At 42.6% G+C, this 17,658-nt stretch overlaps 1 protein-coding gene across 2 annotated transcripts in view; it reads left to right on the top strand.

Annotated features, from left to right (window-relative positions):
• Positions 1 to 17,658, top strand: part of TBCCD1 (TBCC domain containing 1) — a 71,670-nt gene that overhangs the window by 47,522 nt on the left and 6,490 nt on the right. Inside the window, exons 3-5 of one of the 2 annotated variants that reach the window (XM_075829957.1) lie at positions 1,674 to 2,040; positions 12,447 to 12,633; positions 16,113 to 16,607. In XM_075829957.1, coding sequence (XP_075686072.1) covers positions 1,674 to 2,040; positions 12,447 to 12,633; positions 16,113 to 16,607 — 1,049 coding nt within the window. The remainder of the gene's footprint in view (positions 1 to 1,673; positions 2,041 to 12,446; positions 12,634 to 16,112; positions 16,608 to 17,658) is intronic. The other variant, XM_075829959.1, reaches the window with a different exon arrangement.

Genomic DNA, 17,658 nt, shown 5'->3' with positions numbered 1-17,658 from the left:
TCTAAGGGGTTAATCAGCGGGGACCACTGCAATCGGTCCCCGCTGAAGGAGCTGTGGCAACTGCTGTATGAGACAGCAGTTGTCATAGCTCCTGTATGTGTCGGGAGGATGGCCGATCCTCCCGTGACGTACTATTAGGTCATGGAGCGTGAACGATGCACTTACCATGACTTAATAGTACGTCCAGGAGCGGGAAGGGGTTAAACGCCAGTCAATAGCCACCGCAGTGTTTAAATGGTTTGGCAGAGGGAAGGGCTCCCTCTGTCACATATCGGCAGCCCATGATTTTCGGCCTCCGATGCGTTGTCATTGGCGCTGGCGGCCCGACATGGTTGTTTGCCTATTCGTTTGTGCTTGGGGCATGGCCTATCAGTTTTACACTGTTTAATACCGAGTATACCAAAGAATTATATCAGCGATCAAACTATTGCGTTGTGAAGTTCCTTAGTGGGATTAAAAAATAAAAGTTTATAAAAAAAAAAAATGCACAATAAGATAATAAAATAATTTTTTTTTTTTTTAAAACCCACCCTAAAAAAGTTTAATAGATGACACATGTACCCTAAAATTTATTCCAATGAAAACTACATCTTGTCCCGCAAAGAAATGAAAAAATACAAATTCTTTTTTTTAAATTGTTTTTATTGTGCAATTGAAGTAAAACCTAAAATAATATACATATTCGGTATAGCCGTAATCGTATCGACCTGAGAAAATAAAGATAACACGTTATTCGCGCTGCATGGTAATCGGTGTAAATTTAAACTGCACAAAACTGGCTGCTATATTTAATTTTTTATTTTTTTTTTATCAACACCCCCCCCCCCCCCACACCCTCCAAAAAAAAAGTTAGAAGTTAATTCATAAGTTATATTCACCCTAAAATGCCATTGAAAAAAACAACTCTTCTCACAAAAAAAAGCCCTCATACAGCTATGTCGTGGGAAAAATAAGAAAGTTGTTGTTTTTTTTTATTATTTATTTCAATATTTTGTGTCATTAACTGATGGCTCAGCTGAGAACAGGCCCGGTGTGTGTCTAATACACTGGATCACAATAAGGCCCAGTTCACACCGTTTTTTGGTGCTGATTTTGACATTGAATGTTTTTTCGTAAAAATTTTTTTGCGCTGATTGACGTGTTTTCAAAGTTGTACATTAGCCTTTAAGGCCAAAATAGGCCGGTCAATAAGGGGTTGATGTTATGGCTGAACTGTGAATAGTTTTCTATGATATGATTCAGTTGTTTTTGGCTTTTTAAATGCTGCAAAGCCTCAAAACATAAGGCACGTAACTAATTTTCCATTGTAAGTGTACCAGATTTATTGTCATTAACATCTCGTTTTGTGCACACATTTGTGGTATACGATGACGTACGTGTTTTTAAAGTTACAAAAACGTATGCATTTGTAACATACGCTTACGTTTTTTGTAGTATTCGTCTTTGTACGTTTGTGTCTGTTCTTCTAAAAATTTATCCTTTTTTGTTCTTGGGAAAACTTGACTTTACAAGGTCTGATTTAGCTCACGTATGGTGACAAAAAATGTGTACGTTTTACGTATGCAAATGTAGGGTAAAAATATGCAAATTTAGCCTAACACTGGGGTCGATTTAAGCTTCCCGGATTCTAATTTATGCAACAATACTGTATTTTCCTTCTTTTGATTTGTTAGAACTGGGATGACTATGGCCACCATGCATTCATGCAGGTTCATATACCTTATCTTTTGGAGTTGCTTCTGGATCCCGACCAGCTCACTAAATCTTCTCATTCGAGTCACTGCAGGCTTTTATCCCTTGAGGCTGCTCATGCTCTTGGCTTTCTTCTGGAAGGAACAGTGGACAAAAACAGAACTGTCCATTCTTTTATTGATTTAGCCCTTTGGCACCCATTGCAAACTGTAAGTGGTTATTCAAAGACCAGTGAAACTTTCTCACTGAAAAAGTTGCAGTCCTGGATAAAAGAATGCTTCGTGGTGAATCCATTTGGAATATCTGCATGTATCAAGTCTGGAAGAAAACTGGCGTGGGCACAACAAAGTAAGGATATTTCATTACTTCTGTTTCTGTTGTGTATTTGTTGGTGTGTACATTTTTGTTTCAGTACTTAAAATGGCTGTACCAGAATAAAAAATGATCACCTACTATATGCACAGGGTAGGTGATTATTTTCAGAACACTGGAGCCTCACCAATTGTGAAAACGGGGGTCCCGTATCTCCTCACTTCTCGACTGCAGTGAGGAGGACATGGAAAGGAGCGGCAGCGCGCATGTTTGACCACTGCTCTAATTCTAAGTCTATTAGAATGACAAATGGCGGAGTACAACGCTCGACTGTTTCAGTAATTCCCACGGACATTGAATGGAGCGGTGGCCGCCCCTGACGGTGAAGAGGTTTTGGGACCCCCGTTCTTGCGATCGGGGGTGGTCCCAGCAGTGGGGCCCCCAGTGATCTGAAAAATATCACCTATGCTATGGATAGGTGATTATTTTTTATTCTGGGACGAACCGTTTTAGCCTTAAGAACCAGGCCAATTTTACAAATCTGACACGTCACTTTATGTGGTAATAACTTTGGAATGCTATTTTTTTGGTTTTTTTTTTCAGGCGATTTCTGAGATTTTCTCATGACACATTATACTTTTTGTTAGTGGCAAAATTTGATCGCTACATTCAGTGTTTAGTTGTGAAAAGCACCAAAATTTAGAGAGAATTTGCAGGAATTTAGCATTTTTCTAAATGTAAATATTTGCTAAACAGATAGTAATACCACACAAAATAGTTACTAATTAACATTTCCCACATGTCTACTTTATGTTGGCGTTGTTTTTTTGATCGCCCTTATATTTTATTTTGGGACATTTCAAGGCTTAGAACTTTAGCAGCAATTTTTACAATTTTCAAGAAAACGTCCAAAGCCTAGTTTTTAGGGACCAGTTCAGTTTTGAAGTGGCGTTGAGGGTTCTATATATTAGAAAACTCCATAAACCAAAGGAATGAACGCCTAGGCGCACCAGGACTCAACTGTACGTCCTGGCGGGAAGTTACTTCGCGCAACAAGATGTGCAGTTATTGAGACGTTCATGGTGCGCACTGTGCGTTACATTGTACACCGGGAGAGCAGCTATCCCCGACAGCTAACACGCCCGAGTCACCGGCAATTGACCCAGAATAGCAGTGCCGATGCCGACGATCGATTGATCTGTACAGATCCACTGATCACGTTTGTATCTACGCTAATCGTTCTAAAAGACGTCCCCAGGACTTGTAGTGAAGTCCGGGACTGGTAACTCTTCCCCCCCCCCCCCCCCACCACCACCACCAGTGAGTCTGCCTCAGCGGGTCAGTGTTTTTAAAAGACCAAAAAAAATTGTTAGTGTTTTACGTGAAGAAAAACAAAACGCATTAGTGTTGTATAAAAGTTTTTTTCCACATATAACGGTTTTAGTTTATTCAGTTACGTGTGTATATTCTCAATAAATTAGAATATTCTCAAAAAGTAAATTTATTTCAGTAATTCAATTCAAAAAGTGAAACTCCTATATTATATGGATTCATTACACACACACAGAGTGATGTATTTCCAACATTTTTTTCTTTTAATATTGATGATTATGGCTAACAGTTAATGAAAACCCAAAATTTAGTGTCTCAGAAAATTTGAATATTGGGTAAAAGTTCAAGATTGTAGACTCATGGTGTCCATCTAATCAGCTTATCAACACACAACGCCTGCAAAGATTTCCTAAGCCTTTAAATGGTCCAACAGTCTGGTTCAGTGGCTACAAAATCATGGGGGAGACTTCTGACTCGAAAGTTGCTCAGAACAGTCATTGACACCCTCCACAAGGAGGGTCAGCCACAAAAGGACATTGCTGAAGAAGCTAGCAGTTCACAGAATGCTGTATCCAAGCATGCATGTTAATGGAAAGTTGAGGAAGGAAAAAGTCTGTTAGAAAAAGGTGCACAAGCATCAGGGATAACAGTGGCCTTGAAAGGATTGTCAAGGAAAGGCCATTCAAGAATCTAGGGCAGATTCACAAGAAGTGGACTGCGGCTGGAGTCGGTGCTTCAAGAGCCACCACACACAGATGTATCCAGGACATGGGCTACAACTGTCGCATTCCTTGAGACCACGTCAGAAGTGTCTTACCTGGGCTAAGGAGAAAAAGGACTGGTCTGTTGCTCAGTGGTTCAAAGTCCTATTTTCAGATGAAAGTAAACTTTGTATTTCATTGGGAAATCCCGGTCCCAGAGTCTGGAGGAAGGGTGGAGAGGCACTTAATCCAAGTTGCTTGCAGTCCAGTGTGAAGTTTCCACAGTCAGTGATGGTTTGGGGAGCCATGTCATCTGCTGGTTTTAGTCCATTGTGTTATATCAAGTCCAGAGTCCGCTCAGTCGTCTACCAGGACATTTTAGAGCACTTCATGCTTCCCTCTGCTGACAAGCTTTATGGAGATGCTGATTTCATTTTCCAGCAGGACTTGGCACCTGCCCACACTGCCAAAAGTACCAATACCTGGTTTAATAACCACAGTATCACTGTGCTTGATTGGCCAACAAACTCGCCTGACCTAAACCCCATAGAAAATCTATAGGGTATTGTCAAGAGGAAGACGAGCCACCAGACCCAACGATGCAGACGAGCTGAAGACTGCTATCAAAGCAACCTGGGCTTCCATAACACCTCAGCATGCCACGCCGCAGTGATGCAGTAATTCATGCAAAAGGAGCCCCGACCAAGTATTGAGGGCATATACTGTACATACTTTTCAGTATGCCTACATTTCGGTATTAAAAATAGATTAAATAAGCCCAATTTCAAAAAAAAAATTTCTGAGACGACATTTTGGGTTTTCATTAACTGTTAACATAATCATCAACATTAAAAGAAAAAAATGCTGGAAATGGATAACTGTGTAATGACTATAGAATATAAGTTTCACTTTTAATTACTGAAATAAATTAACTTTTTGAAATTATAATTAATTGAGAAGGACTAGTACTGTACCTCTGCGTATTATAAATTGGTATATAATGTACCTCTGATACAGAGTATAAGTATATACATGTAAGGTGGGTGCCCAGTGTCAGGTCCTTGTGTTGGCAGCGTTGGAATAATGCAGGAGTGGTGAGTAATTTTCTTTAAAATTTGTTTAACTGTCCAATCGAAGGTGCTGGCGGGGGGATAGTCTAGTCAGGAGGAAAAATAGGGGCCCACTGTGGGCCTCTACCATGCACCACCCCATAGGATGAAATTTACGCCAGCTCCTTTCACAGTAATTTACACCAGAAAACTGGCGTAAAATATAATAAATTTGTTGTGCTGCGGTGGTCACGCCCTCTTTTCCAGAGGCTACGCCCCTTTCTACATAAGTGGCAAGGGTGGTGCAATATTTTCTATACCACACCAATGTACATAAATTGATGGCAACCGCTCACTATGCCTTTAGATGAACACCTAGAGGTGTCGCTTTGAAACTTAGGTCAAACAAAAGCACTGAAATGGCATATTTTATATTTATTTCTCACGCATTATATGGACAAAAGTCAGGGGTTGGCTGGCCCAACCATAATCAGATGGTGACTGAATAATATTACCATACTGTTACAGAATAATACCTCCACAGCATAGTGACTGAATAATACCAACCTACTGTTACTTAAAAGGCCATGTGAAGTTCTGGGGCTCTCCCCCTTTTTTTCTGCCACCCCTGGAAAAATAGCACTTGCATCTGAAACAGGCTAAGCAGGGGTGGGTTCCGGCCGGTTCGCCCCGTTTCTCCCCAACCAATTGTTAAAAGTATCCGTTCGGAGAGCCGGAGTGAAGCGGTAACCTGAAACCAGACCCCTACACTCAATTGTATCCGTGTCCTTATGACACAAATACAATTGATTTGTCTAGCGCTGCCTGGCACAGGTTGCCTCACCATTCGGCGCTTTAGCAAAGATGCATTCGGCGCAATGACGTCATTCTGCTGGATGAGGCCTAGCGTCGCTGGAGGACGGCACGGGGTGAGCATGTAAAGGTTTTATATATATATATATATATATATATATATATATATATATATATATATATATTATATTTTTTTTTACAGTAGGCAGTGTTGGGCCTCTGAGGGGCACGATCTACAGGGGGCTCGGTGTGTATGGTAAATCACGACATGTTGGAGAAAGGTCCTGTTGGACTGAAAAGTCGCATTGGGTGAATAAAGTTCCCATTTTTTGGGATGTGCTGCCTTGCTTCACTTTTTGTGTGAACTCATAGGCACTTGGGACCAGTCCTATTTTGAGGTGTGCACTCTTTGCTGCATTTGTGCTGTGATATTTTTGTTTGTCTGATCAGTACTGCGGTCACTGTATGATCTGCAGCGAGATGATGGATCTATCGTTCTTTTTCTTACATATCCAGCATATCCTTACCATCGTTCAAGCCATACTAGGAGCTGTAGTTTTATGTCGTACAAACTTATATGGCTGGGGTTAAACTGAATTTGCAAATGATCTCTGTACGGAGCTGTATTTGTGTTTGTGATGTATATATGCGCTGAGCTCTGTTCTAATGCTGGATGTATGCGCTGAGCTCTGTTCTAATGCTGGATGTATGCGCTGAGCTCTGTTCTAATGCTGGATGTATGCGCTGAGCTCTGTTCTAATGCTGGATGTATGCGCTGAGCTCTGTTCTAATGCTGGATGTATGCGCTGAGCAATGGCGGATTATAATATGGGCGTTTTGGGCGGTCGCCCGGGGCCCGAGGCTGCCAGGGGGCCCATCGCAGCCCGAACCGCACACTATCTTAAACTATGCAGTGCTGCTAGCATGCTGCGCTGCCCGCTTCCAACTGAATCTGCGTCTGCAGGACGCAGATTCAGTTGGGTTGAATGCTGGAGCCTCGCTCCAGCATTCACTCTGCCGTGAGCGGCTCGGTGCAGGCAGGCGCGATGTAGTGACGTCATCGCACCTGCCTGCACGGAGTCACTCACAGCACAGTGCAGAGGAGGAGAAGCATCGCATCCCCCACCGTCGTGGGAACAGGGATAGGTAAGCAATTATGTTTTTTTTATTTATTAGGTACGTACATATGGGGCATTATACTGTGTCAGCTATGGGGCATTATACTGTGTCAGCTATGGGGCATTATGCTGTGTCAGCTATGGGGCATTATGCTGTGTCAGCTATGGGGCATTATGCTGTGTCAGCTATGGGGCATTATACTGTGTCAGCTATGTGGCATTATGCTGTGTCAGCTATGTGGCATTATACTGTGTCAGCTATGGGGCATTATGCTGTGTCAGCTATGGGGCATTATGCTGTGTCAGCTATGGGGCCATTATACTGTGTCGCAGCTATGGGGCATTATACTGTGTCGCAGCTATGGGGCATTATACTGTGTCGCAGCTATGGGGCATTATACTGTGTCGCAGCTATGGGGCATTATACTGTGTCAGCTATGGGGGCATTATACTGTGTCAGCTATGGGGGCATTATACTGTGTCAGCTATGGGGGCATTATACTGTGTCAGCTATGGGGCATTATACTGTGTTGCAGCTATGGGGCATTATACTGTGTCGCAGCTATGGGGCATTATACTGTGTCGCAGCTATGGGGCATTATACTGTGTCAGCTATGGGGGCATTATACTGTGTCGCAGCTATGGGGGCATTATACTGTGTCGCAGCTATGGGGGCATTATACTGTGTCGCAGCTATGGGGGCATTATACTGTGTCGCAGCTATGGGGGCATTATACTGTGTCGCAGCTATGGGGGCAATATACTGTGTCGCAGCTATGGAGGCAATATACTGTGTCGCGGCTATGGAGGCATTATACTGTGTCGCGGCTATGGAGGCATTATACTGTGTCGCGGCTATGGGGGCATTATACTGTGTCGCGGCTATGGGGGCATTATACTGTGTCGCGGCTATGGGGGCATTATACTGTGTCGCGGCTATGGGGGCATTATACTGTGTCGCGGCTATGGGGGCATTATACTGTGTAGAGGCAGCTATGAAGGGCATTATACTGTGGGGGCAGCTATGGGTGACAATATACTGTGGGGGCAGCTACGGGGGACATTATACTGAGCAATTACAAGAGCTGCAGGTCCAAGGGGGTAGACGCTGTGTAGCACTATATACGAGGGGGGATTGTTGTATAGCACTATATAGAAGGGAGCGCTGTGTATCACTATATCTAAGGGGGATTGCTGTGTAGCACTATATACAAGAGGGGGAGGGCTATGTGACGCTATTTACAGAGGGGGAGGACTGTGTAGCGCTATTTACAGGGGGCTGTGTGTGGTGCTATCTACAGTGTTTGACACAATTATATTCAGGGGCACAGTCTATGGTGCTATAATATTTAGGGGCACAGTGTTTGTACTATTTTATTCAGGGGCGCAGTGTTGGGTGCTATTATATTTAGGGGCACAGTGTGTGGCACCATGATAATATTATCTTTGTTTATAGGTGTGGAAATGTTGGAAAAGTGAGGAGCCAAAGACATCTGAGTGGCAAATTCTGCAGAAATGGGTCATGGCCGGGAAAAGTCGTCATGAAGTCTGGACTGGATGGAGAAGAGGAAAAAAACTACGTCGTCACCTGTGAGTCACTAGATTTATAGACAATCTGTCATCTCTACTGACATGTTTATTATAGGAAATCCTTGTATTTCACAAAGTCTTTGTGCAGTCCAGGACTGATAGACAAATAAGTGTTACTATTCCCCTTGTCAGGAGAATGTGTCCCTACACGGTGCGATACTGTCAGCGATGGTTGGAGACTGTCAGTATGTGGGGACACAGCCTTTTGACAAGGGGAGTAGTAACACCCATTTGTTAATGTCTGGACAAAAAGGAAGTGTTAACAATAGTTACAGGGCGGCGGTGGAGAAGGGGGGCCCAACTATGGGTAACAGCCCAGGGCCCATGGTCTACTTAATCCGCCACTGGCGCTGAGCTCTGTTCTAATGCTGGATGTATGCGCTGAGCTCTGTTCTAATGCTGGATGTATGCGCTGAGCTGTGTTCTAATGCTGGATGTATGCGCTGAGCTCTGTTCTAATGCTGGATGTATGCGCTGAGCTCTGTTCTAATGCTGGATGTATGCGCTGAGCTCTGTTCTAATGCTGGATGTATGCGATGAGCTCTGTTCTATTGCTGGATGTATGCGCTGAGCTCTGTTCTAATGCTGGATGTATGCGCTGAGCTCTGTTCTATTGCTGGATGTATGCGCTGAGCTCTTTTCTAATGCTGGATGTATGCGCTGAGCTCTGTTCTAATGCTGGATGTATGCGCTGAGCTCTGTTCTAATGCTGGATGTATGCGCTGAGCTCTGTTCTAATGCTGGATGTATGCGCTGAGCTCTGTTCTAATGCTGGATGTATGCGCTGAGCTCTGATCTAATGCTGGATGTATGCGCTGAGCTCTGTTCTAATGCTGGATGTATGCGCTGAGCTCTGTTCTAATGCTGGATGTATGCGCTGAGCTCTGATCTAATGCTGGATGTATGCGCTGAGCTCTGTTCTAATGCTGGATGTATGCGCTGAGCTCTGTTCTAATGCTGGATGTATGCGCTGAGCTCTGTTCTAATGCTGGATGTATGCGCTGAGCTCTGATCTAATGCTGGATGTATGCGCTGAGCTCTGATCTAATGCTGGATGTATGCGCTGAGCTCTGATCTAATGCTGGATGTATGCGCTGAGCTCTGTTCTAATGCTGGATGTATGCGCTGAGCTCTGTTCTAATGCTGGATGTATGCGCTGAGCTCTGTTCTAATGCTGGATGTATGCGCTGAGCTCTGTTCTAATGCTGGATGTATGCGCTGAGCTCTGTTCTAATGCTGGATGTATGCGCTGAGCTCTGTTCTAATGCTGGATGTATGCGCTGAGCTCTGTTCTAATGCTGGATGTATGCGCTGAGCTCTGTTCTAATGCTGGATGTATGCGCTGAGCTCTGTTCTAATGCTGGATGTATGCGCTGAGCTCTGTTCTAATGCTGGATGTATGCGCTGAGCTCTGTTCTAATGCTGGATATGTGTAATGAGCTTGGTACTGGTGTTGTATTTATGTACTGAGCTTGGTTCTGGCGCCGTATCTGTGCATTAGCTGGGAGATTTGACGTGGCTTACTGCACACGCCGCACTGTCCTCCTCCACTCTTTTCAGTGCACAGCCTAACTAAATGGGCTCAGCACGCTTAGAATATTGAATGTGCAAATATAGGTCTATACGTAATGGGTGAGTTTAATATAGTTTGTAGGTAGGTATGTACGCTTATGTAATTATATACATAGTGTGGCAATCCAGTTAAACATTCTGAACAGGGAATTTCTTTATTTAGAGTACACTTTAATATAGGGTGTATTTGGAATATTGTGTTTTACTTGATTATTAGCATAATTTACCATGGTGCGATACACCCCCCTGGTGTGTGTGTCTTTGTCAGCAAAACAGAGAACCAGTTAAAAAAAATGAATCCCACCCCTGTGTGCTTTCTGTTTATGTATAATACCATTACAGTAGACATGGTGCTTGACACAGTAAAAGTGCTCCCTCAGTAATTATGCCCCTTTGTGCCCCCATACAGTAGTAACGCCCCCTTTAGACTCCCCATACAGTTATAATTTCTCCCTTTTGTGACTACATACAGTAATAGTGCCCCCTTTGTACCCTAATACAGTAATAGTGCCTCCTTTAGAGGGCGTACAGTGTAATAATTTGCTCCAAATAATAGAAAATGAACAAAATCCCATAAACTCCGCTAAACACAGTTCTAGCAACGAGTATCCGGGTCCTCTCTATGTTCTCCACAACCTGGCGCAGGTCGTGCGATGCAGTGACTTAATCGTGCCACCTGCACCAGACCACTGACCTCCTCTGTCCCGGCTTCTGAATAAGATCAGCCCACTGCCAACCCCGGCAGTGTCCTGCTAGTCTCCATGGCTTCCGTATCCAGAACGTCCGCAGGCGTTATAGGATTACATTGCATTCTGGATACGAGAGCCATGGAGGCTAGCAGGACGGACTTTACACCCTCCGTGCTGCCACTAGAAGCAAGATATAATACAAGTGGTTTTAGAAAAACTAATATAGTGCAGACTTTTGCACTATAATAATTTTTCACTGAAATCGGAGAGACAGCTGAGCCTAATTCTTAAATCGTACCGCCTATTTTATACAGTGCTCATTGATGCAGAAATTATTTTTAGGGTGTTTACACACAGAGCCTTTTTTGGATAAACACCACTGTAGGTTTTTTTTTTTTTTTTTTAGCTTATCCAAAAGTGGATTTAGCAGGAAGAAGTTTGAAGGGAATCCGTCACCTCCGAGCCCCCCTAAACTACAGTAATCTGTAAATAGCTTAAAAGACACGGATTCTGAATCTGCCATTTTTATCTGCAAACCGCTTCTCTTAAGCGATTTACAAATTACTGTAGTTTAGGGGGGTTTCCAGAAGGGACAGTCTCTTTAAGTCCCTCATTTATATGCCAATTCATGCCATTACTTTTGAATCAGCAGTGCCAACTGCAGCCAATCATGATCATCGCTAGAGGCCAGGATAGAGCGGAAAAGGCTTGCATTACCAGGGAAACGGTAGATTGGAAAGTTCTGTATACAGCTTTTATGTATGTTTGCCAAACCGCAGCAGCAAATATGCAGGCATATCTGCACCAAAATCAGCACGATTTGGTGTGGGTTTTCCTGCGACTTCCTCTGGGTTTGCAAAGAAAATTTCCTCCTCCAATCGGGTACGTGTGAGTTTACTCTTAAGCTATGTTCACACCGTTTTTTGGAGGCAGAAAATTCTGCCTTGAAAAATCAGGGGGTTTTTTTTTATGCAGTTTTTGATGTTGTTTTTTTTTTTTGTTTTGCCTATTTCTTCAACAGGCAAAGGTAAAAACGGCCAGCGTTTTTAACATAAAATCTGTCAAAAGCGTCGGAGGTTCGTGGCGTTTCTTCCGTCTCCCATTGATTTCAATGGAGTATTTGAGGTGAACGCCTCAAGATAAGGGATGTCGTTTTTTCCCGCGAACGGCGAAAAAAGCGCCTCCACCTCCCATTAAAAACAATGGGAGGCAATTTCAGACGTTTTTTTCTGCGGCAAAAAAACCTCTGTGAACAGGGCCTTATAGCGTTTCTGACTTCTTGATCTGTGCATATCAGTGTTCAATACAGCCCTGATTGTGGGAACTGTTGCATTAGTGTGCAGCTCCAGTTACAGGAAACTAAGTAATGTTAAAAAATGGATTATTTAACCAGCACCAGTGGAAAATTGCTGAAAATTGTCTGGTCATTAATTAGAAAAAATATGTGCAGCATTAAGGTGTTTAAAGGCCTTCAAGCAGAAGGACAACTGTAATTTGTAGAAACAAATATGTAAAAATGTATTCTAAATCATATACTTTTGTTCTTATGATTCCACTTTTTATTTTTTTTATGTACAGTTGACGGCTCAAACAGAAAAGCAAAAATTGTTTGCAATATTTATAAAGTACCACGGGGTAATCATATGGTTCTCATGAGTTATATACACAGACAAACATTGGCCAAAAGTTCCGAAACTTTGGTGGGAGCACATATTAAAATCACTCACTGCAATGAGTCTTTTATTTATCTACTATCTCCATTAAGGTAAGCGCATACTTTTCTCTTTTAGACTTCTGATTATTTCTAGATTAAAAATAGTTTAGCCTATAAGGAGGTGAAATATTTTACGATTAAAGGGATTCCCCTGATGTTAATATTTTATGACTTATCCATAAGTTTAAAGAGGCTCTGTCACCAGATTTTGCAACCCCTATCTGCTATTGCAGCAGATCGGCGCTGCAATGTAGATTACAGTAACATTTTTATTTTTAAAAAACGAGCATTTTTGGCCAAGTTATGACCATTTTTGTAGTTATGCAAATGAGGCTTGCAAAAGTACAACTGGGTGTGTTGAAAAGTAAGGGTATGTGCACACACTAATTACGTCCGTAATTGACGGACGTATTTCGGCCGCAAGTACCGGACCGAACACACTGCAGGGAGCCGGGCTCCTAGCATCATACTTATGTACGATGCTAGGAGTCCCTGCCTCGCTGCAGGACAACTGTCCCGTACTGTAAACATGTTTTCAGTACGGGACAGTAGTTCCACGGGAAGGCAGGGACTCCTAGAGTCGTACATAAGTATGACGCTAGGAGCCCGGCTACCTGCACTGTGTTCGGTCCGGGACTTGCGGCCGAAATACGTCCGTCAATTACGGACGTAATTAGTGTGTGTGCACACACCCTAAAAGTACAACTGGGCGTGTATTATGTGTGTACATCGGGGCGTGTTTACTACTTTTACTAGCTGGGCGTTCTGATGAGAAGTATCATCCACTTCTCTTCAGAACGCCCAGCTTCTGGCAGTGCAGACACAGCCGTGTTCTCCAGAGATCACGCTGTGTCGTCACTCACAGGTCCTGCATCGTGTCAGACGAGCGAGGACACATCGGCACCAGAGGCTACAGATGATTCTGCAGCAGCATCGGCGTTTGCAGGTAAGTCGATGTAGCTACTTACCTGCAAATGCTGATGCAGAATCAACTGTAGCCTCTGGTGCCGATGTGTCCTCGCTCGTCTGACACGATGCAGGACCTGTGAGTGACGTCACAGATCTGCACTGCCAGAAGCTGGGCGTTGTGAAGAGAAGTGGATGATACTTCTCGTCAGAACGCCCAGCTAGTAAAAGTAGTCAACACGCCCCGATGTACGCACATAATACACGCCCAGTTGTACTTTTGCAAGCCTCATTTGCATAACTACAAAAATGGTCATAACTTGGCCAAAAATGCTCGTTTTTAAAAAATAAAAACGTTACTGTAATCTACATTGCAGCGCTGATCTGCTGCAATAGCAGATAGGGGTTGCAAAATCTGGTGACAGAGCCTCTTTAAAGATAATTGGTTTTCCACCCATCAGACATTTTTTTTAAAGGGGTATTCCCAGAATCAACAATTATCACCAATCCATAGAAAAGGTGAGAATTCTCTGTGATCTCTGGTGGCTCTATTGTTGGGATCCCCACCAATCGCGAGCACAGGGTCCCAAACCTCCGGTTCCTCCTCACTGCTCGATTGCAGTAAGAACATCGAATGGAGCGGCGGTTGAGCATGCGTGCTGCCGCTCCATTCAGAGTCTATGGGAATGACAGAAACAGCGGAGTACAGCACTCAACCTTTTCCGTTACTCTCCTAGACATTGAATGGAGCAGCACATTCTCTACCACCGCTCCATTCAAGCTGCACCTCACTGTGGGGAAAGGGGGGGGGTGCAGAGGGAAGGAACGGCCAGAGCAGTGGGGCTTCCAGAGACCGACCCCAACCATCTTGTAAATATGTGATATTTAACATTTCTGTGAAGAACTTTTTAGCTATATTCTGCGATAACCATTGGTCTTTAGTCTTCTCTATTTGTAGATAACTCCTATATACACTTTCTACTGAATTTATGCATTTTTTTTTTCCCTTTATTCAGCTGTTTTGCATGCAGCGATCTATCTCCTTGCATAAGACATACTAGTCCTTCTCAATGAATTAGAGTATCATCAAAAAGTTAATTTATTTCAGTAATTCAATTCAAAGAGTGAAAGTCATGTATTATAAAAATTCATTACACACACTGATCTGTTTCCAGCATTATTTTTCTTTTTAATGATTATGGCAAACAGTTCATGAGAACCCAAAATTTTATGTAGTAATTTCAATTTCAAAACTGATTTTTAATACCGTGAATGTTGGCATACTGAAAAGTATGTACAGTATATGCGCTCAATACTTGGTCGGGGCTCCTTTTGCATGAATTACTGCACAATGCGGCGTGGCATGGAGGTGATCAGCCCGTGGCACTGCTGAGGTGTTATGGAAGCCCAGGTTGCTTTGATAGTGGCCTTCAGCTCGTCTGCATTGTTGGGTCTGGTGTCTCGTCTTCCTCTTGACAATACCCCATAGATTCTCTATGGGGTTTAGGTCAGGCGATTTTGCTGGACAATCAAGCGCAGTGATACTGTGGTTATTATACCAGGTATTGGTACTTTTGGCAGTGTGGGCAGGTGCCAAGTCCTGCTGGAAAATGAAATCAGCATCTCCATAAAGCTTGTCAGCAGAGGGAAGCACAAAGTGCTCTAAAATGTCCTGGTAGACGGCTGCACTGACTCTGGACTTGATATAACACAGTGGACCAATATCAGCAGATGACATGGCCCCCCAAACCATCACTGACTGTGGAAACTTCACACTGGACTGCAAGCAACTTGGATTGATGCCTCTTCATCCTTCCTCCAGACTCTGGGACCTGGATTTCCAAATCAAATGCAAAATTTACTTTCATCTGAAAACAGGACTTGGGACCACTGAGCAACAGACCAGTCCTTTTAAAGGCTTAGGAAACCTTTGCAGGTGTTGTGTTTACCTGATTAGATGGACACCATGAGTCTACAATCTTCAACTTTTTCCCAATATTCTAATTTTCTGAGACACAAAATTTTGGGTTTTCATTAATTGTTAGCCATAATCATTAACATTAAAAGAAAAAAAATGCTGGAAATAAATCACTCTGTGTGTAACGAATTTATGAGTTTCACTTTTTGAATTGAATTACTGAAATAAATAAACTTTTTGATGATATTCTAATTCATTCAGAAGGCCTAGTATATAAGCCCACATATTGCTCGACTAGAGAACCTATAGATTTGTTCTAGCTGGGTACAGTCAGCTGTTGTGTTTACAATAAACGTTACCACACCCTGGCCTCCTATTTTTTCTAGCAAATGGTACTTTTGTTGCGCCCACATTTGTGTGATGAGCCCACGATGTTTATGGGAGAGTTGGTGGAAATGGTTGTCTGCATGACGATGGTTTGGCTAACAGGTTTTTTTATGTTTTACCAATGCTGACCAGACCCCCTTCCTTTTTTTTTTTTTTTTTTTATTTATTATTTTTTTTCTTTCAAAAAGTCAAAAGTATATAAAACATAGTACATAATTGCTAAAACTGCCAGTGTAATTGTGCCTGAGAATATATGCAGTTATGTACTTTCTAGGTCTGTTATAAGCAAGTTAATCGCTCACCAATCTTTTATTCCTAGGTGTGTCACCATTGAAAAATGTAGACATAGCACAATTATCCTGGGACCAGTGCAAACTGTTCTTCATGTTCAAATGTGCGACCATGTAACAGTCATTAGTGCTTGTCAGCGTCTGTCACTTTTGTCCACGACAAACTGTACTTTCCATATACTTACTCCTACAAGGCCCCTTTTGTTCTCTGGCAATCAATGTGTAGTATTTGCCCCATTTCACACTCATTATTCAATGTTAGAAGATCACATGGGACAGACTGGTTTAGCCACTTTGCCTAATTATTGGGACAGACCACAACTGCTATCTACAGAGAATGACAACCAAGTGTGGAAGCTCATGTCACCTCGGGAATTTTATCCATTTGTTATTCCATTTGAAATGGAAGGGGACACAACTGAGATTCCAGGAGGTCTTCCACCTGTGTATCAGAAATCAATGGATCAAAGACAACAAAAAGTACAGATGTGGCAAAAAGCTGTCAAGGAAGCTAAATTGACCAGGTATGTGTGTTCTCTACAGAGGTGTGTGGTTTTTGTGGTAATGCTAATAAGGCCCTACATGCCCAGATATAATAGCAATGTATTTTCATAACATAACTTTTTGGGAAAGAGGGCAATGGTAATCTAATAAGAAGGATACAGAGAAAGTAAACTTCATGAGAACACATGGCAAATATCCACATGCACTCAGAGTGTAGGAGATGGTGAAGAAATGAAAAAGGAGAGGGGAAAAAAGGAAAAGCTCGCTAGCACAAAGTATTTAAAGGGGTTATCCAGGTTCTGAAAATTGTACCTGAAGACTGAAAATGACATGAATTCACAAAAGAAGCAGTACTCTCCTATCTTTTCCGCTGGTGATCCAGCGCTGATGCTTTGATGGCACGCCCGGTGATTGTTGGCATGCAGGCAGCATGTGACCACTGCAGCCAATCATCGGGAGTACTGGCGGAGCATCCATGCTTGACTCATCAGGGGGAAGGATAGGAGAGTATTGCTGCTTTTGAAAATGACAGGAATTAACAGCCATTAGGAATAAAAATTCTAAACCCGGATAACTGCTTTAACCCTTTAATGACTGCTAAATACATTTTGTCATTTTTGCCTCTGCCTTACAGCAGCCATAACTTTATTTTTCATTAACATAGCTGTATGAGGCCTTGTTTTATGCAGGAGAAATTGTACTTATTATAATATAGAAAACAGCGATTTTTTTATTTTTATTTTTTTTTGCTTTGAAATGTGAACGGAACAGTAAACACTCTAAATAACCTGTAGAATATATTTAACAGGTTATTACGGTCGTGTAGATGCCTAATATATATTTTTTTGTGGGGGGGATTCATGTAATGTATAGGCAATAAAATATATTTTATACTAAATTTATTTTTTAGTCTTGGTGAGCATATTTTAGTTTTTTGGGTGTTTCATAACAGCTGGCTTACAGAACAGACCGCCCTAGCAGCCTTTATAGGTCCCCCAAAACTGACTGCAGAGAGTTCCCAAGTCTCTGATTGCGTCACCAGGAAATGCCCTTTGTTCATATCTCTGTCAC

The sequence above is a fragment of the Rhinoderma darwinii genome, chromosome 6, assembly GCF_050947455.1.
Source record: "Rhinoderma darwinii isolate aRhiDar2 chromosome 6, aRhiDar2.hap1, whole genome shotgun sequence".
NCBI classification, from domain to species: Eukaryota; Metazoa; Chordata; class Amphibia; order Anura; family Rhinodermatidae; genus Rhinoderma; species Rhinoderma darwinii.
The sequence above is the reverse complement of the archived record's forward strand: the minus strand, read 5'-3'. Positions and strand labels throughout refer to the sequence as shown.